At 36.4% G+C, this 26,517-nt stretch overlaps 1 protein-coding gene across 5 annotated transcripts in view; it reads right to left on the bottom strand.

The window, feature by feature from the left end:
• The window catches only part of PHTF1 (putative homeodomain transcription factor 1), a 43,182-nt gene that overhangs the window by 12,387 nt on the left and 4,278 nt on the right, over nt 1-26,517 (bottom strand). For 3 of the 5 annotated variants that reach the window (XM_046027215.1, XM_046027224.1, XM_046027231.1), the window contains 7 exons: nt 12,206-12,275; nt 11,403-11,561; nt 5,680-5,836; nt 4,112-4,246; nt 2,016-2,175; nt 959-1,132; nt 764-853 (listed from right to left, as the gene is read on the bottom strand). In XM_046027215.1, coding sequence (XP_045883171.1) covers nt 764-853; nt 959-1,132; nt 2,016-2,175; nt 4,112-4,246; nt 5,680-5,836; nt 11,403-11,561; nt 12,206-12,275 — 945 coding nt within the window. Of the gene's footprint in view, nt 1-763; nt 854-958; nt 1,133-2,015; nt 2,176-4,111; nt 4,247-5,679; nt 5,837-11,402; nt 11,562-12,205; nt 12,276-18,910; nt 18,930-24,444; nt 24,550-26,517 lie in introns of those variants that run through there. The other 2 variants (XM_046027237.1, XM_046027245.1) reach the window with 2 other exon arrangements.

The raw sequence follows: 26,517 nt of genomic DNA, 5'->3' as shown, positions 1-26,517 counted from the left end.
AAGGACACCCTCTGAGAAGTTTTTGCCCAGTCATGAGATGGTTCCACTCACGTTCCCTGGGATGACAGTGACCTCTACATGCATATCCCGAGGGTCTACCCTGGGTATGGGTGTGGCCAAGCCTACAGACATACCCAAAGTGTCCCCTACTCTAAATAACGTGAGCATGACTGCAGATCTAGTCACATCCCAGGGACCCAGCCAAACATGGAAAGGACAGACTGAAAAAAGGGTGCACAGTGCAGCTCTCCTGCAGGACAAACATAAATATGCAAGATTTTCCATAACCCAGACAGCCTTGTCAATCGAAGCAAAACTCACACTCCCACCATCTACCCCACTCACCTCTGAATGGTAACCTTCCAAATGGAAAATACGCCCATGAGCTGCATAGTGAGATTTGCTGCTCCCACCTCTAAGCAGTGGAAGACAGGAATGAGGCTTGAGAATAAGGCCCACATTCCAAGTCAATGTAAGGGAGCCTTCTTGTTCTCTGGGGACTGAGCAAGCCCTTACTGATCCTAGATGATACTCATCTAGGATGCTTTTGAGATTAGAGTTAAAGTGAAACAGCTCCTTTGCTTTTTGGGGGTGAACGGCCACAGGAAAGCTGCCAGACAGGTAGATAGACAGGCGGTGGCGGGGGGAGGCCAGGCAGACAGAAGCACTCGTTTAGGACAACCAATTAAAAAAAAAGCAATGGATAAAGTTATGACAGTGGGGACCAGGCCTGGAACAGTGACCTGTCAGAAGGCTACCTTACCTGACTGAAGGCTGCCGATTCAAATTCTGATTCTGCCAGACTATCCGAATCCCGAGCCGCGTGACACCACTTGGGAGTGCTTTTCTTTACCTGACAAAAATGAAGCCAACCAACAAAAAGAAAACATGTCCGACATCTTGCGACTATTCAGTGATCTGGGGGTCGATGCCAATACTTTTACAAACTCAAAATTACCTGAGTGTTGAGGTGCCTGGTAAGTATGGATTTTCTGTTCTTCACTTCACAGCCGTTGTCACTTGAGGCCCCTTCCACACTCCTACGTAGCATCATCATCTGTGTCTGGGCTTCACCGTCCTCCTCACTGGACAGATCATCCGAAATCCCGTTCCCCAGTCGCCTGAAAGCCTCCTACAAAGAGAACAGCAATTTCTTCTCAAGGGACAGCCTAAAATACTCCAGTAAGCCGCACACGCGAAAACAAAAAAAGCACGTAAAAAGAAAGAAATGAGAAAGTAAGCCAAAAGTGAACAAGCCTATGTATTACTCCGGTCTCAGTAAAGAAAAATAGTGAATCTCTTGGAACTAAACAGGCTCATGGACATATTACGGAGAGGACAGACACAAGGCTTGTGTCTGGGGCATGGCTCTTCTCCTCACTAGTGTGTAACTGGAGGCAAGTCACTAACCTGAGGCTCCATTTCCTTGTCTGAACAGTGACGGTAATAAAAGCACCTATCTCACAGAGCTGTGAGAACAATGAGCTGACTTACTATGTATAAAGCACTCAGGATAGTGCCTAGTTGCAGTAATGGCTCAAGAATATCAGCTATTTTTGTAATGACTACATGCCACCGTCTAACAAATGAGAACATATTTCAAGACGACGCAATGGAAGGGTAGTTTCAGAGCTAGACCATTTTGGCTACACCTAGAAAATAGTCTCCCAAACCCCTCTCATATCATCACTGCATCTCTGCAATACAGCCAGGGGCCTCTCCATGGATCTGTTGATGAAACCTCCCAGCCCACTGCTGAGGCTGGGTCAGCAGCCGATGAAATAACACGCTCTCGTTCCAGAAATTAAAAGAATAAACTACAGTCCTCGTGTGTTATTATCCTTTTTGTGTCCTGCGGTTTCACACTTCACTTATTTGTTAAGACAAATTACACAAACCTATTAGTATCTACTTGACATCTCTAGCAGAGTCTAAGAATGGCCAAATTTTACACAGGAAAGGAAAGATTTTGTTATATATAAATATATGTTTATACATAATCATCTAACTCTTACCCTGTGGCACTTCTCTCCATCTGAAAATTTTGCTTTCTCTCTTGTTTGCCACATTTTAATCTCTGGTCGACACTGTCTCTTCTTAATGATAGGATGCAGACAACTTGAGTCATTGTCCGTTTCAGTCCCTTTGTTACTGATTAGTTTTACTCTTTTACTCCTAATTTTAAAAAAGAAAAAAAAAGATTACTAGCTTGTTTTCTGAAAGTAGTATCTTTCATGAAATCATTTGCATTTGAAGAATTCAAGTTGATCCTTGAACAACATGGGTTTGAACTGCAGGTTCGCCTTATTCATGGATCTTTTCAAAAAATACCATATAGCGTTATAGATGTATTTCCTCTTCCTGATGATTTTCTCAATCACATTCCTTTCCCTCTAGCTCACTTTATTGTAAGAATACGGTATATCACACATATAACACACAAAATGTGTGTTTATCAACTATTCACATACTATTACTAAGGCTTCCAGTCAACAGGCACCCCTACCCCCTGCACTCAAGGGTCAATTGTGTATTATTCTGGAAATCAAGAAAATTCAGAAACCCCATTTTTCAGGCTTCTGGCTTGCCTAAGGGTGTAGGAAGCCAGAATAGAGGTATCTCTAGTCTCCAAAGAGGCACCACAGTTAATTTTGAGAGTAAGCCTCTTCTTTTCTGTTTTGCAAGGAAGTGGGTTCAGTCTTCCCTTCACCCTCTCAGACAGGGTGCCAATGCCTACCTCACATCATCTGTTTATGTCACCCAAAGAAATGTCTTCCCTCTCCTGTCCCTCAAAGACCAGTAATTCTTGACTCCATGACTCCTGCTGCCTAAATAATCACTCTGTCTGCTGAATAGCATGGCCTTTAGTCAGCAGGTAACCACTTAAGATATTTTTACATTGCTTTGATTGCATCATCCTCTTATCTTCCTGATTAGAGAGTAAAATCATCAAAAAACAGGGATGCCCAGTAGGGCACACAACGTTCAGCACAAAGAACACCGACTAAAGAGTATAACCTATCTTGAGAAAAGTATGTGAATATATATAGGCATCCCCCACCGTTCAAAAGTTCGCAAAAGGAAATCAAAAATTTGCTTTTCTGAGAGACCCACATTAGGACCGGTGTTGGCTAACCAGAAGAACTCTGAAGAGGATTTTTGCTTTCACAAGAGAAGGTGCAAAGTGCAACTAGCAAACAGCACTTGTTTTGCAGCAAGTTGTGACAGAAGCCCATGCTGCTGCATGGGTGGCCCCTTGGAGCTCCTGCCTGGGAGCTACACTCAGCCTCTCAGCATCCAGTCACCATGGCTTTGAACTACATCTGGGAGCATCTGTGCTTTGTCTCCACTTCTTTCAGGCATCCTTTAGCAAGATGCAACCTAAGGTATCAGAAAAGCCTAAGAGAAGCTATTGTTTGGGTCTGAGAAGGCTCCAAAACTCTACCATATAAATTCATGGTAATTGCTTCTTTGCTTTATTCCATTTCAGCCTGCGAAAGGCTTCACAGGAACACTTTACTTTTGGAAAGGAGGGCGAAACATGTACCTCATCTTCAAAAAAGGAGGGGCAAGAGCATTTTATTTTTGAGTCCTAATCATTAACAGATGACCAAATAAGTATTTCTTCAAGTCATACAAGTGTTGTCATGACATTGTAAAATCGTGAAGGAGATAGAATTTGTCTTGGATCCATTTCCCTTTCTGACCTACAGCCCATTCAACACCAGCTTCCTGCATCCCATTTCTAAAGAGGTATCAACTTTCACACTGAAAAACCTGATCTTTTTAAAATTCTTTTTTCCCCTCAAGATGTCAGCCAATATGGTTTGAAATATTTACCCTTTCTAAGTATTTATATTTCTGTAAACTTGTGATCTAAAATGTCATTAAAGATTAAATAGAATGAAATTTTTATGGTAGAATCCTGGACTTATAGGGAACCTGACAGACAGTGGAGACATAATGAGGGAGCAAATCTTTCTAGAACCCTTAACGCTCACACCACAATTATAATATGCTTACACTGTGTTCTCCTACTTAGATTACATCCTAGGTTAACACTGATGTGAACATAAAATCAAATAAACATTCCAGTGTGACACTTTCTCACCTGTTCCCAAAGAGAGTCTCCCAAAAACCGCCAATAAAGGGAATAGACTCCAAAGTTTCTACTCCTCTGACTTTATCAGAGGAGTTATTTCCATTTTCTCGGCTCCCATCACCATTGACAGTTTTCCGTAATTTTCTACAAACGCACACACAAAAATTCAACAACTTCAGATTATTCAAGAACTTTTATATTTCTGCCCTAAATATCCTTACAGAAATTGATACAAATGAGTTACAACGTGAAATGAGTTACAGTGAATTTCAAATAATGAGGATAAATCATGCAAGAATGTTTCTGACTGAGGGGCAAAACTGGATTCCAAACCAAAGTCCTAGGCTATCATTTTGTTCAATATTTATTTTTTTTTAAGGACTTTATTTATTTATTTGACAGAGAGAGAGAGAAAGATCATAAGTAGGTAGAGAGACAGGCAGAGAGGTGGGGGGAAGCAGGCTCCCTGCTGAGCAGAGAGCCTGATGCAGGGCTCAATCCCAAGACCCTGAGACCATGACCTGAGCCAAATGCAGAGGCTTAACCCACTGAGCCACCCAGGTGCCCCTCATTTTGTTCAATATTTAAGGAAATGGAACTGATATTTCAAAATATTATTAAAAGAAAATTTTTGCACGTATGACCAACAGTCTTTTCAGGAACACTCAACACTACTAGTAGAAGGAACAATTCCTTTAAATATGGATGTCAAAAATCAATGCATTGGACATACTTCATCAGAGAACACAAAATAATAGCAACTGATCACTTTGTATGGCTACCTGAAGCAGTTAAAAGATATATCCTATAAATCACCAATGGGATACATCGCATGTGATTTCCTTAGAAATCATTCAATTGATTTTTTCAATTCAATTCAATTTTTCAATTCAATTAATTGAACAGAATTATCAAGGAATGCTTTTTTGGAAAAAAAAGTTTTGAAAATAACATTCAAAAATAAGAATAAATATGTTGAAATTCATCATACCAAATTAAAAAAAAATCTTTAGTAACTGTTTAGGGGAACAAAAATCCACAGATATTCTGAGGAATGATAACATTAAAAAAAAATTTTAACAGTTCCAAAACCACACATAGCACATAACCAATAAAAACACGACATGACCTCAATGTGTAGAAATGTCAAATTCCTCTCTACTAAAAGCTCAGAATACTTAGAAATCCATTTTTATTATGTACCATTGAAAAAAAAGGTAAAAATTCTAGTAGCACTAACCTAATGTACTAACACCCTTATTTATACAGTGAATTTTCACCAAATTTTGATTGAGACTATATTTTGATAAATGTGTTTTCAACATCACTATTTAAGGTAAATTTTAATAAAGTACAATATAGTATCAGATTTTTCCTTTTTAACAACTGTACTGAATGACAAAATCCCACCTGGGATTAAAAGGTCATGACAATGTTTCCTATCATCAAGAAAAGTGAGAGCCAAAAAAATAATTTCAAAAGGCATGCAAAACAGAAGATTTCATCGAGGATTTTGTAAGCGTGTACAATGCACCTCCTAGAAAATACACAACTACAAGTGTAATTTCTCATCTTACCTTCTTCTCCGATTTCCATTGTTTCCCGATGGCCTTGTTATCTGAGTAGACACGATCTGACAGTGGACAGTTCCCATGAGTAACATAAGGCACAAGGGTCCAAGCACTTCACTTACATTCACAATAGGCATCATAAAATACAACACGAGTGCTAGAACTGAAAAGAAGAGGTTTCAAAATGTAAAACATAAAGAAAGGCCCATCTTTATATCTAATCCTAGCAATTGCATAAACTATTGCTACAAAAACCTATCAATCTGAAAAGTACAAGGAGAAAGCACATAATTTCAACAGTGCAATCCACCTGCACATCAGTTGAGTAAAAATTTGAGGCCTTAGGTCACAGAGCAAGAGAAGAATAATGGGTTTGAAGGATTTGCCTTCCTGGCAGTATAAGAATCTGGATACTTCAAAAGGCTCTCCACCACCAAACAGCTAAATGCTGTATGATACATACTACGAGGTGTTGTTCTGCTCAGAGGAACAGTATTTTTCCAAGGCCCACACCGGTACCAAGCAGTTAGCAAAGCTGGGATTTGAACCAGGGCAAATGGGCTCTAGAGTCCTTACTCTAAACGACTATGCTATACTGCCTCTTCGTACATGCATGTGAACTGTCCAAAGAATCAGTGGTGAAAGGAACAGGAAAACATCAAAAATTACATCCCAAAACATCCAGATAAAATTTCACAGATCAGTTCTTTCAGACTTTAACATAAGGATAATTCTTGTAATATATCAACTATTCCTATGTGGAGAAAAAGCTAGCAATTTCATTTCATACCCTAACACCCTATCACCCAAATATAACAATGATAGCACCAAAACAATAAACTACAAACCTTGCTGGCTTGTGAATGTGGACAGAAATTTACTACTGAAAGGCTGGCACTGTGAATGAAGGGATTTTTGTCTATTTGGCTTGATGCTATAGCTAGATCAGTAAGTAGCACATAATGGATATCTAATACTTGTTGAATGAGTAATTAAAATACCATAAATCTGAATAATTCACCAAGACCAATGCAGAGTTTATGCTGGAAGGAAAAATCTATCTCAGAGACTTGACAGAACAATATATGTATAGACATGGTAGGCATTTACATATTTGTAGACTGAAATGATTTAATCTGATAATTTAATAACACATAATTTGGGTCACATATATACAAATTATCTCAATTGACAATTGGGTAAAAGGCCTTTGTTCCTGATTCCTGGGAGGTAACCTCTAAATCCTTGGAATTTCTCAGGTGATGGAAGTTATTCACAGTGGGCCTCTTGGACCAAACCTGATAGTTCGTGCCAACAAAGGTGACTACGGATGGGTTTAGCCATACCAGAGAAACCAACCATGTGATTAGAGGGTTGAGGCTTTGAGCCACTGTGTATCAGCCTGACCCCTGGGGGAGAGGTAGAGGGAGGGCTTAAAGACTGAGTTGCCTACTTGGCCAATGACTCAACTGGTTATGTCTATATAATAAATCCTCAGTAAAAATTCTGGATGAGCTTGGGTGAGCATCCCTGATTGGCAAGTCTATTAGTATTGCTACCCATCATGGCAAAAAGTGTACCATATCCCTGAGAATGATGAAAACTTCCTGTTTGGATTCCCCCCAAACTATGCATCTCTTCTAATTCATACAATAAAACTTTTAGAATAATAAAACTGTAATTGTAAGTATAGCACTTTCCCGAATTCTGGGAGTCATTCTAGTGAATTATCAAAGGAATCAGTAGGGGACCTTCAAAACTGTAGCCAGTGGGCCAGAAGTAAGCGTAGCCCTGGGGACTCCCAAAGTGAGGCTGGTGTCTGAAGTGGGGGGAATCTTACGAAGGACCATACCTTTAACCTGTGAGTTTGGCCAACTTCTATAGTGAAAAAGCATTCCATAAAAATCAACATTTGTTCCTGATTTATAATTAATCTTAAATGCCAATCTCTTCTAAAATACTAGGAATATAAAAATACGTCTCTAATATACCAAAGAGGAAATGAACACGCCTCATACTGAGAAAGACACTCAGAACCAGGAACAAAAGGATGAGCATTCTTACTGTTACTACTTAATGCTCCTCTGAAAATGCTGACTAATTCAATCATAGCCAATGAAATGTATGAAAAAGGAGAAGACCAGATTTTCATTATTTACCAGCAACGTGGCTGTAGGGTTAGAAAATGTAAAAGAATCACTGAAAAACTATTAAAATTAATGAGGGTATAATAGAATGCATTAAGCATAAGTATTCTTAATAAACATAAACTAACAGCTTTCAAATGTAACAGCACTAACCAGCTGAAATTTATAAAACAAAAAAGTGTCATATCTGTGGGAGCAACAACAAAAATAAAAATATTTCACTTTTATGAGGAAGCACTGAAGCGTCCACTGATGGATGAATATATGAACAAAATATGGGACATACGTATAATGGATTCTTATTCATCATTTAAAAAGAAGGAAGCGTACATGCTGTGTATGGATGAGGCTTAAAAACAGGCTAAGTGCCTCAGGCCAAGCTCAAAAGGACAAATACCCCTGCCTCCACTTGCATGAGGTATCTAAGTAGTCAAATTCACAGAAAAAGAAAATAGAATGGGGCGCCTGGGTGGCTCAGTGGGTTAAGCCGCTGCCTTCGGCTCAGGTCATGATCTCGGGGTCCTGGGATCGAGTCCCACATCGGGCTCTCTGCTCAGCAGGGAGCCTGCTTCCCTCTCTCTCTCTCTCTGCCTGCCTCTCTATCTACTTGTGATCTCTCTCTGTCAAATAAATAAAAAAAAATAAAATAAAAAAATCTTTAAAAAATAAAAAGAAAATAGAATGGTTGCTAGGGGCCTGAGCTTCCGGAGGAACTGGAGAGTCCGGCAATTACTGTTTTATAGGTAGAGTTTCAGTTTGGAAAGATGAAGAAAGTTCAGAGATGGATAGTAGTGATGGTTGCACAGCAACAGAAGTGGCCTTGATGCCACCAACTGTAAACTTAAAAATGGTGAAGAGGGTAAATTATATGTTGTGTATATTTTACCACAATAAAAAAATTTGAGTGTAATTTTAAGAAGATCTAAGCAGGCCTCATAAGAAATAAAAATCCTACAAAGCTTTATTGGGAAATAGACCAGAAGACTTGATTAAAAGGTGAGATAGATCTATTTTCTTCCCATTCCCCTCAAATATATCTATATCTTCATGGGAAGCAGGAGATTACAGTTTAATTACAAATTATTGTTTGTTCTGATTAGGATAAAATAATTCTAAATTATTTTGAAAAAAAAAAAAGTAGGTAAAAACGCCTCAGAAAATAATGGAAAAGAATCCTAGAGGAATATTTCTGCTCAATGCTACTACATATTAAACAACTATAGTAATTAAAGAAATGTGGTGCAGATATGAGATTAATAAGACAAATCAATTGAGCAGAATATGTGTTTAGAAAGAGACCATGGTGTATATGAAAATTTAATGTATATCGGCTCCTGGGTGGGTTGGTAGGTTAAGCATCTGCTTTCGGCTCAGGTCATGATCCTGGGATCAAGTGCTGCATTGGGCTCCTTGCTCAGTAGGGAGCCTGCTTCTCCCTCTGTCTGCCACTCCCCCTGCTTATGCTCTCTCTCACACTCTCTGACAAATAAAAAAATAAAATCTTAAACAAAACAAAAAAAGAAAATTTAACATATATAATTTAATATATCTCAGAAAAAAAGAAAGAAATTCTTCAATAATGAACATGTGAAAAGATATTTAACCTCACCTTTACAAGATACCCAAAAAATGCAGACCAAATGAGCAAAACACAATTTTTTTGTATATCCAATTAGGTAACAATCTTTAAAATTATAACAATGCTGGTCAGACTCTGGTAAAACAGGCACTCTCATCCACTACTTTCCAAAAGAAGTGTACCACTAGCAATTTGATTTTATGTACTATAAGCCTTAAGATGTTTATATTCTTTGATCTCTTAATTCTATTTCAGAGAAGAAATTCTAAGGAAATATAAACTATGGAAAATTTTGTTCACAATGGCATAATTAATAGGAAAAATAAAACACCCAGGAACGATCTAAATGCTTACATTATGGGAACAGTTATATAAGTTGTGGTACTTTTATATAATGGAATATTAAGTAGCTATAAAAAGTATTTATGGCAAATCCATATGAGAGACTCACAGACATGAAAATGATTATTTTAAATGATGGTGTGTATCCATGATGGTGTATCCATATGACGGAATATTATCCAGCCATTAAAATGACAGCCATTTCATTACAATGAAATAAAACTAAAAATATAGTTCCTTATTCCCACTATTCCCATGTCGTCAACAGCCGCATAGGACTGGATAAGACAGACAGAACATTTCTATCACCACAGAAACTGGATTGGACAGCACTGTACACGACTTTAGAAAATTAAACTTACAGATTTGTAAATTCAGACACTTATCTTTCCCTCTATAACTTAACTCAAAAAAACCGACAGAGGTAAAAGAAAACAAAAATCACCCCAAATCCTTCCACCCTAACTCAACCTCTGTTCTAATTCATGTCTTGTTGTTTGGGTATGACCAGAGTGCACACATGGTCCCATTTCACAAAGTATTCCCATTAGGCAGTGGCCATACAGTGGTAAAGAGAATGTGCTGGGCTCCTGCACGTAGTGAGAAGAGAAAAGCCAATATCACGTAGTTGTGCAGTACAGAAATTAAAATAGATTTCCGGGGAACGGTAGTACTATTTAGAAAGCATACACAATGAATTCTGGAACACTGAAAAGAAATAAAAAATTTAAAAAAAAAAAAAGTATAGATAGGGATGGCTGCCCAGTGAAAGTTCCATCTGAGTTTAGATCCTAAAGATGAGAAAAAAGATAGCCATGTGAAAATCCGTAAGACTGTTTCAAACAGAAGGAAGAGCTCTGTGTGCAGTACGGAAAAAGGGCCATGATGCCTCCGCGGGCAAGGAGGACAGCGGTAGGACATGACCTCTGAGAGGCCAACAGGGAACAGATCATGGAGGGCCCTGCAGGCTGTGGTGAGGACTGATTTCACTCCAACACCAGTGAGAAGTCTCTCAGGGTTTTAAGCAGGAAAATGGCGTGATACGGATTCTACTGTAAAAGATTTCTCTAATTGCTGTGAAAAGAATGGTTGGTAGAAAGCAGGCTCTGAGTAGACATTATTGTAGTGCTCTAGGCAAAGTGATGCTGGTGTGATGGACCATGAAGGGGAAAAAAAAATCCCAGAGTTCCATGTTGGATATGATAGGTTCAAGATACCTATTAAATCTCTCTACATAAATGCCTAAAAGCACGCAGTTAGATTTACAAGTTTGAAGTTCAACAGAAATCTGGCCTGAAGATATAAATTTGAATCAGTTTACCAGCTATGTTTAAACAAAGGGGTTTGATGAGAGTACCTAGAGAAGAGAATCCAGGACCCAACCTTGAGGTAATCCAATATTCAGAGGTCACACAGAACAAAGATTGAAAAGGCCTGGCCAGTAAGACAGGTGGAAGGAAATTCAAGAAAGATGAGTTGAACAATTGGTTTGCCTTCTGTGTGCAAATAAATCTAAGATCTCCAAATGGTGTATATCCCTTCATTCTTTGCACTTTAAACTCTCAAATGAAAGGGTAAATGTAAGAACAGTAAAGTCTGAATTATCTAATAGCAAAAGCAGCAAAAGAAACTGTCATAATTCATTCCAGCCCTCTAATTACCTTGCATGAGGTAAAGCAGTAGCAGCCAAACAAAGATTCTTAAAGAGGTCACCTGAATCCACCAGTTGCTGAACAAGGGGAAAAACACAACTCGTACAAGCCCCTTCCGAGTCAGAGATGTCCATGGAATTTCAGGTTTGGCTTTGGCAAATGTTGAGCCTTTAAATATACAATAAAACATAACATCAAACATTTACATACACTATACTAATGCCTACTTGCTAACACTGTATTAAAAACAGCTGAGGGCAAAAACCACCATATAACCTGTCTAGTTAAAAAGAATCCTCTTAGGGGCACTGGGTGGCTCAATGGGTTAAGCCTCTGCCTTCCGCTCAGGTCCTGATCCTAGGGTCCTGGGATCAAGTCCCACATTGGGCTCTCTGCTCAGCAGGGAGCCTGCTTCGCCCACTCTCTCTGCCTAATTGTGATCTCTCTCTGTCAAATAAATAAAATCTTAAAAAAAAAAAAAACCCTCTTAGATGTTCATTAAATACAATAACTTCTTGCCTCAATCACTAGGACAGGAACTCAAAATAAATCAGGCTGACTTGAATGTTATACAATGTATTTTTTACAAAACATCAGTTTCCAAGTTCATCCCTCTTTCACCTAATGTGATTACATAGCCACAAAGAACCAAAGCAAAGGGGGAAAAAAGTCCCAAGGCCTGAATGATGAGGGAAGAATATTCCCTTTGGAAATTAAAATATACTATCATAGAGGGAAGGTATCTAAAAAAGAATGTCTAGCACTACAATGAAATAATATAATAAAATACATAAACCAACTTTAGAACTCACCTCTGATCAAGTCAACGTCAATCAAGTCTGGTTTTATGTGACCCATCTTTTTTGGTTTGTTTTTGAAGCCCTAGGATAAAACAAAACCAAACCAGAAATAAGGGTAAAAAGCCCTTTTAAATACAAAAGGTAAACTTATATTTCTTTCTTTCTATATCTGACTCCCTTTTACTGGGGACACTTTAATCCTATTGTTCCTTGAAATAACTTATCATTAATGTTTTAGTATGTATTTACCAAGTAATGCAAGAATATATTTTATTACTTTTTTGAAATGATCCAACAATGTCAAAGGATCAGGAAGTACAAAATAATAGTCCCTTCAGCCCCTCTCCTTCTCCTCCCGGTTTCAGTCATTAAAAACAAATAACTTTCTTTTTTTTTTTTTTAACTGTTTCTCTTGGTATTTACTTCCATACTTCTCTTTTTTAAGTAGGCTCCACATGTAGTGCAGAGCCCAACACAGGGCTTAAACTCACAAACCTGACACCAAGACCTGAGCTGAGATCAAGAGTCAGGTGCTTAACTGACTGAGCCACCCAGGTGCCCCTACTTTTATACTTCCAAATAATATGTTTACACTGCCATTTTCCAATTTATTGATTTTAGAAATAATCCACTGACTTCTAATACATCATGTGAGAATTTAGCTCTTACACAACTAATTTCCACATCCTAACCTCCACCCCAAAAACCTATATCCTGACATGACTGATGATGATTGATCAATCAGTCATCAGTTATGATCACTATGAAATATTGTTCCCTATAAGCCATACTTTATAATCTCCTTTTATAAGTTTATAAGTCAGCTTTATAATCTCCTTTTATAAGTTTATAAGTCAGCTAAAACATTTATCATTTTTCAAATACTCAAATGCCAGAAAATAACTCAAAGTCTTTTTTTCTTAAAAAAAAAAATTTCCTGGAAATGCCCTTCCCAGAAACTTCTATCCTCCTGCTGCAATCAGACTAGTTGCTCTCGGGGCCTGCTGCACAGCTAGCTCTATGTAGGTCTTCGCACTATCACCCTGACAACTCCCTTCATCTCTGTGGTGAATCTCTAGCTCTTACATCCCATGTCTTTCTGGAGTCCATCCTTCAGAAGCTTCCTGAGAAAGCGGTCCAGAAGGTAACTTTTTTAAGCCTCGCATGTCTGAAAATGAATTCATTTTACCCTTATGCCTAATAAAATGTTACACCAGAGTGTAAAATTCTAAGTCGTTAATAATTTTCCTTCAGGAATTAAGACCCTGTTCTACTCGTTCTAGATTCCAATGTTGCTGTTGCAAATTCTAGTGCCTTTCTTTTTTTTTTTTTTAAACATTTATTTGACAGAGACAGATCACAAGTAGATAGAGAGGCAGGCAGAGAGAGAGAGAGAGAGAGGGAAACAGGCTCCCTGCTGAGCAGAGAGCCCCATGCGGGACTTGATCCCAGGACCCCGAGACCATGACCTGAGCCAAAGGCAGCGGCTTAACCCACTGAGCCACCCAGGCGCCCTCTAGTGCCTTCCTGATTCCTGACCCTTTGAGTGTGAATTGTTTCTTTCCTCTGAACCTTCACTTTATTCATGGTGTTCAGAAATTTCATGATATGCCTTGATATGAGTCTTTTACATCTCTTATGCTGAGAATTCTTTCTATGTGGCTTTAGGGAAGTTTTCTTATAATTTATTTTTATATTTCTTCATCAGACATAACTTTCCTATTTTCTACTTCTTTCGTCTTTTTGTTCTGCTTTCTGGAAATTTCCTCAAATTCTTCTATTGAATTTTTCATTTTGACTCTGAGTTCATTTTTGTTCTCTTTTTCTTTTGGAGGATTTATTCAAATACCTAGTAATCACTGGCTTTCTTTATATATTACAATGAAGCACTGAGATGTGATGGACTCAATATTCTACTTCAAGGTATATACTCAAGACAAATGTGTATGTATTTCACTAAATAATGTGTAAAAATGTTCATAGAAGAATAATTTCTAAGAGCTCCAGATTGGAAACTACCCAGAGACAACAATGGAAGATATTGCCCATCAATAGGGGAATGCATAAATAATTGTGGTGTTGTTCTGAATAAACTACAATTACACAACATGAATGAATCTCACAGACATAAAACTGAACCAAAAAATTAGATTCAAATGTGTATGTATTATATAATTTCATTTATATAAACATATGTTTATATATATATATATATATGCTTCATAATAAAAGGTAACACTAGAGTGTATGATTCTAAGTTGTTAATAAAGTTCCTTCAGGAATTAAGACACTGTTCTACTATTTTCTAGCTTCCAGTGTTGCTGTTGCAAACTCTAGTGCCTTTCTGATTCCTGATAACATTCCTATACAAAGCTCAAAAAGGCAAAATTAATCTATAGCACTAGTAGTTGGGATACTGGTCGACCTCTGTTGGTAGTAGTGACTGGAAAAGTATGGAAGGGAAGCTTCTATGGTACTGCTAATTATCTATCTCTTGATCTTAATGCTGATTACACGATTACATTAAGTTTAAGAAAATTCCTCAACCTTTACACTTAAATTTTTGTTATATATACATGTGTATAAGTATATCCATATTTACTGAACATGTTTTACTTCAATAGAAAGCCTGTAAAACTTATTGGAAGCTTGGGATTTCACTGCAGAGTAATCAACCAGCTTGAGGGAATCACCAAATGTCAATATCTGGAGGCATTTTTTTGTGGGGTCATTCAAGGCTCTTTGAAGAACTTTCCAGTATTCTCTTTGGTTGAAGATTAAGAAGGCTAAAGATTTCTGTGGTGGAAGTTTTGAGATTAAATCAAAGGGCTCACAATTCTGCTTTTAGTATCATGATTCTCGCCTACCCTTCAGTGTCCACAGACCCTCTTCCAATGAATTTTCTCAGAAGAAATATCACCAGTCTCCTTTGTAAGGGCATTGTTAGCCAGTCTTTAAGGGATTGAGAAGACAAAAGGCTCAATCTCTCTGTATACAAAGTTCATTCAATACCCCTTTTAACTGCCTCACATGAAACCTGATGCATTCAAGTCCTAAGCCTTTCTGGGAAGCTCTGCAGTGCAACTGGCATTTTTCCCTGGTCTCCAGGCACTCTCTTGCATTCATTTGTCATCTTCCAAATACATGTTGATCTACTATCTACTGAGATCTTCCTCCTCAATCTTTTTCCTTGACTTTGTGGATGTATTCATTTTATACAACCCCTTTATGGATTTCTTTCATGTAATTTAGTGGTAACTCAGAAAGGAGAGATTATAAATGTGTGTGGTCAATCTACCATGTTTAACCAAAAATCTAGTGATAAATTTTTTCTTCCGGGCATGAAGAAAGAATCCTTTCAGGGTCTTTGTCTTCTACCACCTCAAATTAAAAGTAAGTTTGTGAATTATCTTTTGTGTTTCAAACTCCTGGTTTGTCTAACAGTTTTGTTTTACTACTATTAATAAATAAAACTTTGAAAAGATGAATTTTAATTTTATACTCAACATGTGTAAATGCTAATCCAGTTTTAGAAATTAGGTATTTAAGCAATAAAATTAAAGTAAAAATGAAAGGTTATAGCCATTTGCTATTTCCCTCTTTTAGACATTGAGCCAGTATTGATCTTTAGTTGTTTAACTAAATAGATCTGGCCAATTTCTCTTAAGTGGATCCTATGTTTCTATCCAATTCGGCTATAAACTATAGATTTTATAGAAGAAGGTTTTAAAACCCTAAATGTAATAAAATTAAATCTAAGGAGGAATCAAAATTTTAAAGTCAAACATTTCAGAGAAAAAATAATCCTTTGAAAAACATGTACACTAATTTTTGAAATATGCATAATATCCATGGGAACAAAAATTTGGCTACATACAAAATCAGAAATTAAAATTCTAAAAGTAAAAATATCACTATATTATTTTCTAATAGACAAAGACCTTGTAGACCTTTATTTCCTTCAGACAAACACCCAGAAATGGGATAGATGGATCAAATCATAGTTCTATTTTTAATTTTTGGAAAAGCCTCCATACTGTTTTCCATAATGTTTATACCAGTTTACATTCCCACCAACGGTATATAAAAGTTCTCTTTTCTCTACATCTTCACCAACACTTATTATCCTTTGACTTCCTGATAAGAGTCATCGTGGCAGGTGGGAGGTGATATCTCACTGTGATTTTGAATTATACTTCCCTGATTATTAGTGATGTTAAAGAGCTTTTTTAATATACCCATTGGGTATATCTTCTTTGGAAAATGTCTGTTCAGGTCCTTTGTCCATGTTTAATTGGATTACTTGTTTTTAGCTATTGAGTTGTAAGAGTTCCTTAGAGATTTTGAATGTAAACCTTTTATCAGATATATGGTTTACAAACATTTTCTCCCATTCCATAGGTTGCCTGGTCATTATTGCTTCCTTGGCTATGCAAAACATGTTTCAGTTTGACGTGGTCTCACTTGATAATTTTTGCTTTTGTTGTCTGTGTTTCTTTGTCATTTTCAAAAAGCTCTTGGCCAAGGAGCCCCTAGTATCTTCTAGGACAATTTCGGGTCTTACATTTAAGTCTTTAATCCATCTTGAGTTGATTTTTATGTGCGGTGTAACATAAAGGTCTAGTATTCTTCTGCATGAGGATATCTATCCAGTTTTCCCAAAATCATTTATTGAAGAGATTCTTTTGCCCATCATGTATTTTTGGCACCTTTGGCAAAGAGTAGTTTATTTCTGGGGTCTCCATAATTGTCCCATTCATCTATGTGTCTTTTATGCCCATATCATGCTGTTCTAATTACTGTAGCTTTGTAATATAATTTGAAATCAGAAAGTGTGATGCCTTTGCTCTTCTTGCTTAAGGCTGCCTTAGCTATTTGGAGTTCTTTGTAGTTTCACATGAATCTTAGGATTGTTTTTTGTTTGTTTATTTGTTTTTGCATCTGTGAAAAACACCATTGGAATTTTGATAGACAGTTTTTAATCTGTGGATCATTTTGGGTAGTATGGAAATTTTAACAATATTCCTTCTTCCAATCAATGAACATAAGATATCTTTCCATTTATGTGTATCTTCTTCAATTTCCTTCATCAATGTTTTATAGTTTCCAGTGTACAGATCTTTCACCTTTGTGGTTAAATTTATTCCTAAATATTTTATTCTTTTTGATGCTATTATAAATGGAATTATATTATTCATTTTTAATAGCTCACTATTAATGTATAAAAATTTTCCTTTTCATTTGTCTCATGATATTTTTTATTTCTTCTTTGACCTATTAGTTGTTCAAGAGTATGTTGCTTAATTTCCACATATTTGTGAATTTTTCAATTTTCATTCTGTTACTGATTTCTAGTTTAATTCCATTGTGGTCCAAAGAGTTGCCTGAAATAAATTCGGTTTTCTTAAACTTGTTAAGACTTGTTTTATGACCTAACAGCTGATCTATCCTGGATATGTTTCCATGGGTGCTTGAAAGGAATGTATATTCTGCTGCTGTTGGATAGAATGTTCTTTATATGTCTGCTAGTTCTGTATGGTCTAAAGTATAGTCCAAGTCCAATGTTTCCTTATGGATTTTCTGTCTGGATGATCTATCCATTGTTGAAAGTAGTGTACTGAAGCTCCCAATGATTATTGTATCATTGTCTATTTTTCCCTTTAGGTTTGTTTATGTTTGCTTTATCTATTTGGGTACTCCCTATATTGGGTGCATAAATATTGATAAATGGTATATTCTCATTGTTTTCTTTTTTGTTCTGATAGTTTGTTTTTAGTATAGAGAAATGTAACAGATATTTATATATTGATTTTGAATCCTGTGACTACTGAATTCATTTATTATCATGGTTTTTGGTGGAGTCTTTAGGTTTTTCTAAATATTGCATCAAGTCATCAGCAAAATGTAACAGTTTTACTTCTTCCTCTTTGATCTGAATGCTTTTTATTTCTTCCTCTTGCCTAACTATTGTGGCTAGGACTTCCAATACTATGTTAAATAAAAGTGGAAAAATGGGCATTCTATCTTGTTCCTGATCTTAAAGAAAAAGCTTTCAGCTCTTCACCACTGAGTATAATATTAGCTGTCAACTGTGAGATCTTGTCTTTTGTGACAACATGGATGGACCTTGAGAGCATTATGGTAAGTGAAATAAGTCATAGAGAAAAAAAAAATGCTCTTTCTTATATGTGGAATCTAAAAAAAAATTAAAAACCCAAAACTAACAAACCAAGCTTATAGATACAGAAAAGAGATTGGTGGTTGCAAGAGCTGAGTGTGGGAGAAGGGTGAACTGTGTTTTTCTATTAGTTTAAATAAATTGAATAAATATTAAAAGTAATATAATAAGGAAACACTGGCCTCAAAAGACACATTAGATACGATGGACTGAACAGATATACACAGAACATTCCATCCACAAGTAACAGACACATTCTTTCTCAAGTGCACATATTAAATTCTCCAGGATGGATTATATTAGCCATAAAACAAGTCTTAATAAATTTAAGAAGAATGAAATTATATCAAGCTTTTCTGAACACAATGGTATGAAACTCTAAATCAATTACCAAAAGAAAAGGAAAATTCAGAAATACGTGGAGATTAAGACACATGCTACTAAAAAAAAAAAAAAAAAAAAAAACCCAATGAGTCAAAGATGAAGTCAAAAGAGGAATTTAAAATTTGAGAACAAATGAAAATGAAAATACAACATACCAAAACTTATGGGATGAAACAAAAGCAGCTCTGAGAGGGAAGTTCATAGTGACAAATGCCTACATTAAGAAAGAACCCGAACAAGTAAACAACATCTTAACTCTACACCTCAAGAAACTAGAAAAGAGGAACAAAGTCCAAAGTCATAGAAGGAAATAGCAAAGATCAGAGTGGAAGGAAATGAAATAGAAACTAAAGAGACAATAGAGAAGATCAACAAACTAAGAGCTGGTTTCTTTAAAAGATAAACAAAATTGACAACTGTTAGCTACACTTACCAAGGGAAAAAAAAAGAGGACTCAAATAAACAGAATCAGAAATGAAAGAGGAAATGTTACAACTGGCACCATAAAAAGAGAGGATCATAAAAAAACTAATATGAACAATTACATGCCAACAAATTGGACAACCTAAAAGAAATGGATAAACTCCTAGAAGGAAAAAAAAACCTCTCAAAACTGAATCAGGAAGAAATGGAAAATTTGGACAGACTGCTTAATAGTAAGGAGATTGAATCAGTAATCAAAAACCTCCCAACAAAAACAAAATTTCCATACCAGATGGCTTCACTAGTGAAGTCTACCTAACATTCAGAGAATTAATACCAATCCTTCTCAAACTCTTCCCAAAACAGAAGAGGCAGGAATGTTTTCAAACTCATTTTATGAGGCCAGCATTACCCTGATACTAAAATCAGACAAGGACACTACAAGAAAAGAAAATTATAGGCCAATATCCCTAATGAATGTAGATAAAAAATTCTCGACAAAATATCAGCAAACTGAATTCAACAATACATTATAAGGATCACACACCTCAGTCAAGTGGGATTTATTCCAGGGATGCAAGGATAGTTCAACATTCACAAATCAGTCAATGTAATATATTACATTAACAAATTAAGGATAAAACATATTATCATCTCAATAGATGCAGAGAAAACATTTGGCAAAATTCAACAATGATTTATGATAAAAGCTCTAAACAAAGTGGATATAGAGGGAATGAACATCAACATAATAAAGGCCATATATGGCAAGCTTCATTTTTTCATTCACTTGATTTTCTAAATATATATTACTAATTCACCTTGAAACACCTTGTAAGTCTTAAAAATCTGTTCCCAATATACTCAAACACAACAAAAATCAGTTTTTCTTTTTTCCCCCTTGAAGATATCTGTATCAGTTTTCGGTCTTCCTGCTTCTTTCTAGTCTCATTGTTTTCCAGGCCTGATACAAACTGTCATCCTTGGACATCTCTTAAATATCCTGGAATTCCCTTTACCTCTCTCTGTGCTCGCTATCCTGTTTCCTATACTATGATTTCCTCTTTTTTCGGTTTACTCATTCATTATAATACTGTGTATGTTTTCCCATGCTTTCTGAGAGGGGACATGGGTCATGTATTTTTTTTTTGAAACTTTGAACACCTGAATATGTCTTCATGTGGTGCCTTATACTTGGCTAATAAACTTGGCATAAAAACTCCAACGGTATGGGGTTCAGAGAGCATCTAGTTTGTTGAACACATCCACACCAGGAAGATGACATACCCCAACTCCCCAGGGACATAAGCTCCTATGCTCTGGATCTTCCCAGACCTTGCCCTATGTATCTCTTCATCTACTTCATCTGTATCCATTATCATATCCTTTAATAAACTGATAAATGTAAGTATTTCTCTGAGTTCTATAAGCCACTCTAGCAAATTAATCAAACCTGAGGGAGGGATCATGGGAACCTGATTTGCAGCCATGCTGGAAAGAAGTTGTGGGTAACCTGGGGACCTACTACTTACTATCGGTATCCAAAGTGGGGTGGCAGCAGTCTTGTGGGACTGAGCCTTTAACTTGTGGTATCTGACATTATATTCAGGTAGATAGTGTTAGAGCTGAATTGAATTGTAGGACCCCTCCAGATGGTTTCAGGAAGAACTGCATGGTGTTGGGGGAAACTTCCACATGTTTGGTGATAGAAGGAAAGTGTCTGTGTGAATAGTAAAAGAGACTCACAGGAGAAACATACAAGGTAGACTGAACAAAGTTCTGTTTGTTTGTTTTTAATTTAAGTTCTGAAAGAGGATAATGTTCCTTAGTATAGGTGCTAATCACTCAAAAGATCATTTCATCAATGTAATAAAGGCCATACATGACAAACCCACAGCTAACATCATACTAAGCAGTGAAAAGCTAAAAGCTTTCTAATCAGGAACAAGAAAGGATGTCTCCTCTCACCACTTTTATTAACATGGTGCTGGAATGCCTAACTGCAGCAATCAGACAAGAAAAATAAAGAAAAGGCATCTAAATTGATAAGGAAGAAGTAAAACTGATCTTACTTATAGATTACATGACACTATATATAGAAAACCCAAAGACTCCCCCCAAAAACTATCAGAATAAATAAATTCAGTAAAGTTGTAGGATGCAAAATTAACAGAAATTTATATCATTTCTCTATACCAATAAATACTAGCAGAAAGAGAAATTTAAAAATGATCTCACTGACATTTGTATCAAAAAGAATAAAACACATAGGAATAAATTTCATCAAGGAGGTAAAAGACTATATTTAAGAACCTTAAGACACTGATTAAAGAAACTGAGGATGACACAAATAAAAGATAGACCATGGCTCATGGATTGGAAAAATTAATATTGTTAAAATGTCCCTAATACCCAAAGCAATCTACAGATTCGGTGCAATCCCTATCAAAATACCAATAACATTTTTCCCAGAACTAGAACAAAATAATACTAAAATGTGTATGAAGCCACAGAAGACCCCAAATAGCCTAAGCAATCTTGAGAAAGAAAAACAAAGCTGAGTATCAGCTTGAGTATCAGAATATCAGATTTCCAATTATATGACAGAGCTATAGTAATCAGAGCAGTACGGTACTGACACAAAAATAGACACACAGATCAACACAACAAATAGAGGACCGAGGAATAAACCCATGATTGTATGGGTCAAATCATCTACAACACACAAAGCAAGAATACGTAAAGAGGAAAAGTCAGTCTCCTCAATAAACGGCAGGGGAAAACTGGACAGCTACATGCAAAAGAATGAAACTGGAACACTTTCCTAAAGCAAATGCAAAAATAAACTCAAAATGGATCAAAGACCTAAATGTAAGATCTGAGACCATAAAAATCCTAAAAGAAAACATAAGCAGTAAACTCTCAGACACTGGTCTTAGCAACATATTTATGGATATGTCTCCTCGGGCACTGACAACAAAAGCAAAAATAAATAAGTGGGACTACATCAAAATAAAAACCTTTTGCACAGTGAAGGAAACCATTAACAAAATGAAAAGGCACCTTACTGAATGGGAGACAATATTTGCAAACCATCTGTTCAATAAGGGGATAATATCCAAAGTATATAAATAACTCATAGAACTCAACACAAAAAAATAAATAATCCAATTAAAAAATGGGCAGAGGAACTGAATAGACATTTTTCCAAAGAAGCATACAGGTGGCCAACAGACACATGAAAAGGTGCTCAGCATCACTCATCCTGAGGGAATACAAATCAAAACCAGAATGAGATATCACTTTACACCTGTCAGAATGGCTAGTGTCAAAAAGACCAGAAATAACAAGTATTGGCAAAGTCATGGAGAAAAGGGAACCCTCATGCACTGTTGGTAGGAATGCACAGTGGTGTAGCCACTACAGAAAACAGTGGTGGAGGCTCCTCAAAAACTTAGTTATAGAAATTCCATAGAATCCAGCAATTCTACTTCTGGGTATATACCTAAAGAAAACAAAAACACTAATTCAGAAAGATATATGCACACTTATGTTTACAGCAGCACTACTGACAGTGGCCAATGTATAGAAGCAACTTCAGTTTCCAGTGATAGATGAACAACTAAAGCAGATATGGGAAATACATACAATGGAATGTTAGTCATTAAAAAAATGAAATTTTGCCAGCATGAGTGCACCTCGAGCTAAGTGAAATAAGTCAGAGAAAAACAAATATCACATGACTTCACTCATGTGGAATCTAAAGAACAAAATAGACAAACTAAGTAATAAACAAACTCATACTTACAGAGAATAAACTGGTGGCTGCCAGAGGAAAGGGGAGGTTAGGATGGGTAAAATAGGTGAAGGGGATTGAGAGATACAAACTTCCATTTATAAAAGGAGTAAGTCATAGGGATGTAAAGCACAGCATATATATATATATATACACATATATGGCAAATATAGTCAAGAATATTGTAATAAACTTTTGTGGTGACATGATAACTACACTTAGCATGTTGAGCATTTTGTAATATATATAAATGTCAGATCATTGTTATACAACTGTAGCTAATATAGATCTTCTTAAAAATCTTTCCAATTTTGGGGCACCTGGGTGGCTCAGTGGGTTAAGCCACTGCCTTCGGCTCAAGTCATGATCTCAGGGTCCTGAGATCGAGCCCCGCTCGATCTGGGCTCTCTGATCAGCAGGGAGCCTGCTTCTCCCTCTTTCTCTCTGCCTGCCTCTCTGCCTACTTGTGATCTATCAAATAAATAAAATCTTTTTTAAAAAAATCTTTCCAATTTTAAAATGTGTATATTCCAGTTCTGGGAAATGTATTATTTATTTGATAATTTCTTCCCCTCCATGTATTTCCTTTTTCTGGAACACCTCTTAACTGGTTATTAGGCTTCCTTCATGAACTGTACTCACTTTTCTATTTTCTTTTTCCTTGTTTTTTTTTTTTGTATGATTTTTTGTGAGAAATGGCTGCAACTTTACCTTCCACTTTTCTACTAAATTTATTGGTTATTTTTGTTTTCTGGTTTTCTTTTTCATTATAGTCCATTTTTTTTCTTTGCTTTCGTACTAAGTATTCAGTCCTTTACACATATTAATTATATCTTTAAGAATAGCATTCTTAGGACTCTTTTGTCATTTCTTTTATCTCTTTTTCCGTAGGTTTCAAATATTTGATGATTTTCAACAATCCATTTACACTTAAAAGTGAGGCATTAACATGCTGAATGCGAGTTCAATGTGCAGTGGGTGAAGTTTATTAAGCAGCGGGCCTCATTGTAGAGGGGTAGGCAGCCATTTCATTTTCAGTATACTTTGGTCTTTTCAGCTGGTCAGTTTCTGCAAGAAGCAATTCCAGTCTTCTGTTGGAGACCATAAACCTGGCCACCAGACTTTTACTTCATCTCCATTATTAGTACAGTATTTCACCCCACTCTTACTGTGTCTGCTGTTCCAGAATCCAGAACTTCTCTGGTTCAGCCTCTCTAGACAGCAAGCTTCCATCCAACCTTCTGTCAGAGGAAGTGAAGGTAACTATGTGGCCATGTAGAATAAGGAAGAGGATCTGGGGATCGGTCAATTGCCCTTATAAATGGCTCAAACAATCTTATTCTCAGTTCCACTTCATAACTGCAGATATGCCTAATGCATCTAATTCCTGTGTCTTTCAGAAATTAAATACAGGAGTTTTACAGAAAGGTCATTTGTTTCCTGTTGGCATTCCTTACTATAGATACTTACATTTTTACTTTCTTTACTTTCCAACTTTCAAAATTATGTTAATAGCTCTCATTTACAGTGATCTTCTCTCCCATTCCTTTAATCCTTGCGGGCTAATATCTTTTTCTTATGTATTGTAATTTTAGAGGAGTTTCAAAAGAGATCAAATGGAGATTAAGTCACATATACAAATCATCTTCAATGAGGAGTCTCATCTGGCATGTACCCCACCATCCAGCTTAAGAAATAAAACATTAAACATACAGTTGAAGTCACCTTTATGCTTATGATTAGCCCTTCAGATTTTTTCTATAAATAAAAAAATAATAAAAATTTCTAGGTATACAATCATGTCTTTTTCAAACACTAATGTTCATTATTCTAATATTAATTAGAAAAAATTTAAAAGGGGGCACCCGAGTGGCACAGTCAGTTGAGCATCCAGCTCTTGGTTTCAGCTCAGTTCGTGATCTCAGGGTCATGAGTCCAGCCTTGGACTCCACCCTCAGTGCAGAATCTGCTTGGGACTTTTTCTCCCTCTCCCACTTGTGCTCTAAAAAAGTTTTTAAAAAACAAAAAGGAAGGAAGGAAAGAAGGAAGAAAGGAAATACAAAAATACTACTTTGAAGGGACACATGCATCCAATGTTTATAGAAGCATTATCTACAATAGCTAATTTATGGAAGCAGCCCAAGTGTCCCTAGACTGATGAATGGACACACACACACACACACACACACACACACACACAGGGATGGAGCTAGAGAGTATTATGCTAAGTGAAATAAGTGAATCAGGGAAAGACAAAGACCATATGACTTCACTCATATGTGGAATTTAAGAAGCAAATGAGCAAAGGAGGAAAAAAGAGAGAGGCAAACCAAGAGACAGGCTTTTTTTTTTTAAATTTTATTTATTTGACAGAGACACAGCAAGAGAGGGAACACAAGTAGGGAGAGTGGTAGAGGGAAAAGCAGGCTTCACGCTGAGCAAGGGGTTCCATCCCAGGACTCTGGGATCATGACCTGAGGAGAGGCAGATGTTTAACAACTGAACCACCCAGGCACCCTAAAAGACAGACTCTTAACTATAGAGAACAAACTCCTGGTTTCCAGGGGGTCGGTGTGTGGGAAGATGGGTGAAATAGGCCAAGGGGATTAAGGAGAGCACTTGTCCTGATGAGCACCAGGTGATATATGGAAGTGTTGAATCACTATATTGTATACCTGAAACTAATATTACCCTGTATATTAACAAGAATTTAAATGAAAACTTAAAAAAAAAGAAAAAATATTAGAACGCTCATCTTAGTAAATATATCCCAAGGGATATGGGAGTGACTACGTTGAGCTTCATCACTGAAAATGATATTAGACCTTAAATTTAATATACTCTCCCAATTAAGGAATTTTAGAAGATAGTTTCCATTGGGAATATGTATGACATTCTTGTGTGCAACATTATGATTTCTATGTTTTTCCATCGGCATGACCTAAGAAAATAGTTATATTGAGATTCAATTTACATATTATAAAACTCACCTATTTTCAGGTGTGTAGTTTTGGTAATTACAATAAGTATCTTCTTAATCCCTTTGATCTATTTTACCCATCCATCATCATCCACTTCCTCTCTGCCAACCACCAGTTTGTTCTCTGTATTTGAGTCTGTTTCGTCTCCTTTTTTGTTTGTTCATTTTTTGTTTCATAAATTCCACATGAGTGAAATCATATGGTATTTGTCTTTCTCTTTCTGACTCATTTCACTTAACATTATATCCTCTGGGTCCATCCAAGTTGTTCAGATAGCAAGATCTCATTTTTTTTTATTAATATTCATATATATATATACACACACACTCACACACATGTGTATATATACACACACATATGTATATATATATTATACGTATGTATATATGTGTGTGTGTGTATATGTATGTGTGTGTGTATATATACATATATATACACACATACACACACCCCACTTCTTTATCCATTCATCTATTGATGGACACTTAGGTTGCTTCTGTGTCTTGGCTATTGTCAATGACGCTGCAATAAACACAGGGGTGCAAATATCTTTTTGAAGTAG

Source organism: Meles meles, chromosome 1 (genome assembly GCF_922984935.1).
Source record: "Meles meles chromosome 1, mMelMel3.1 paternal haplotype, whole genome shotgun sequence".
Lineage (NCBI taxonomy): Eukaryota > Metazoa > Chordata > Mammalia > Carnivora > Mustelidae > Meles > Meles meles.
Note: the sequence above shows the minus strand (reverse complement) of the source record. Positions and strands in the feature narration are given on the sequence as shown.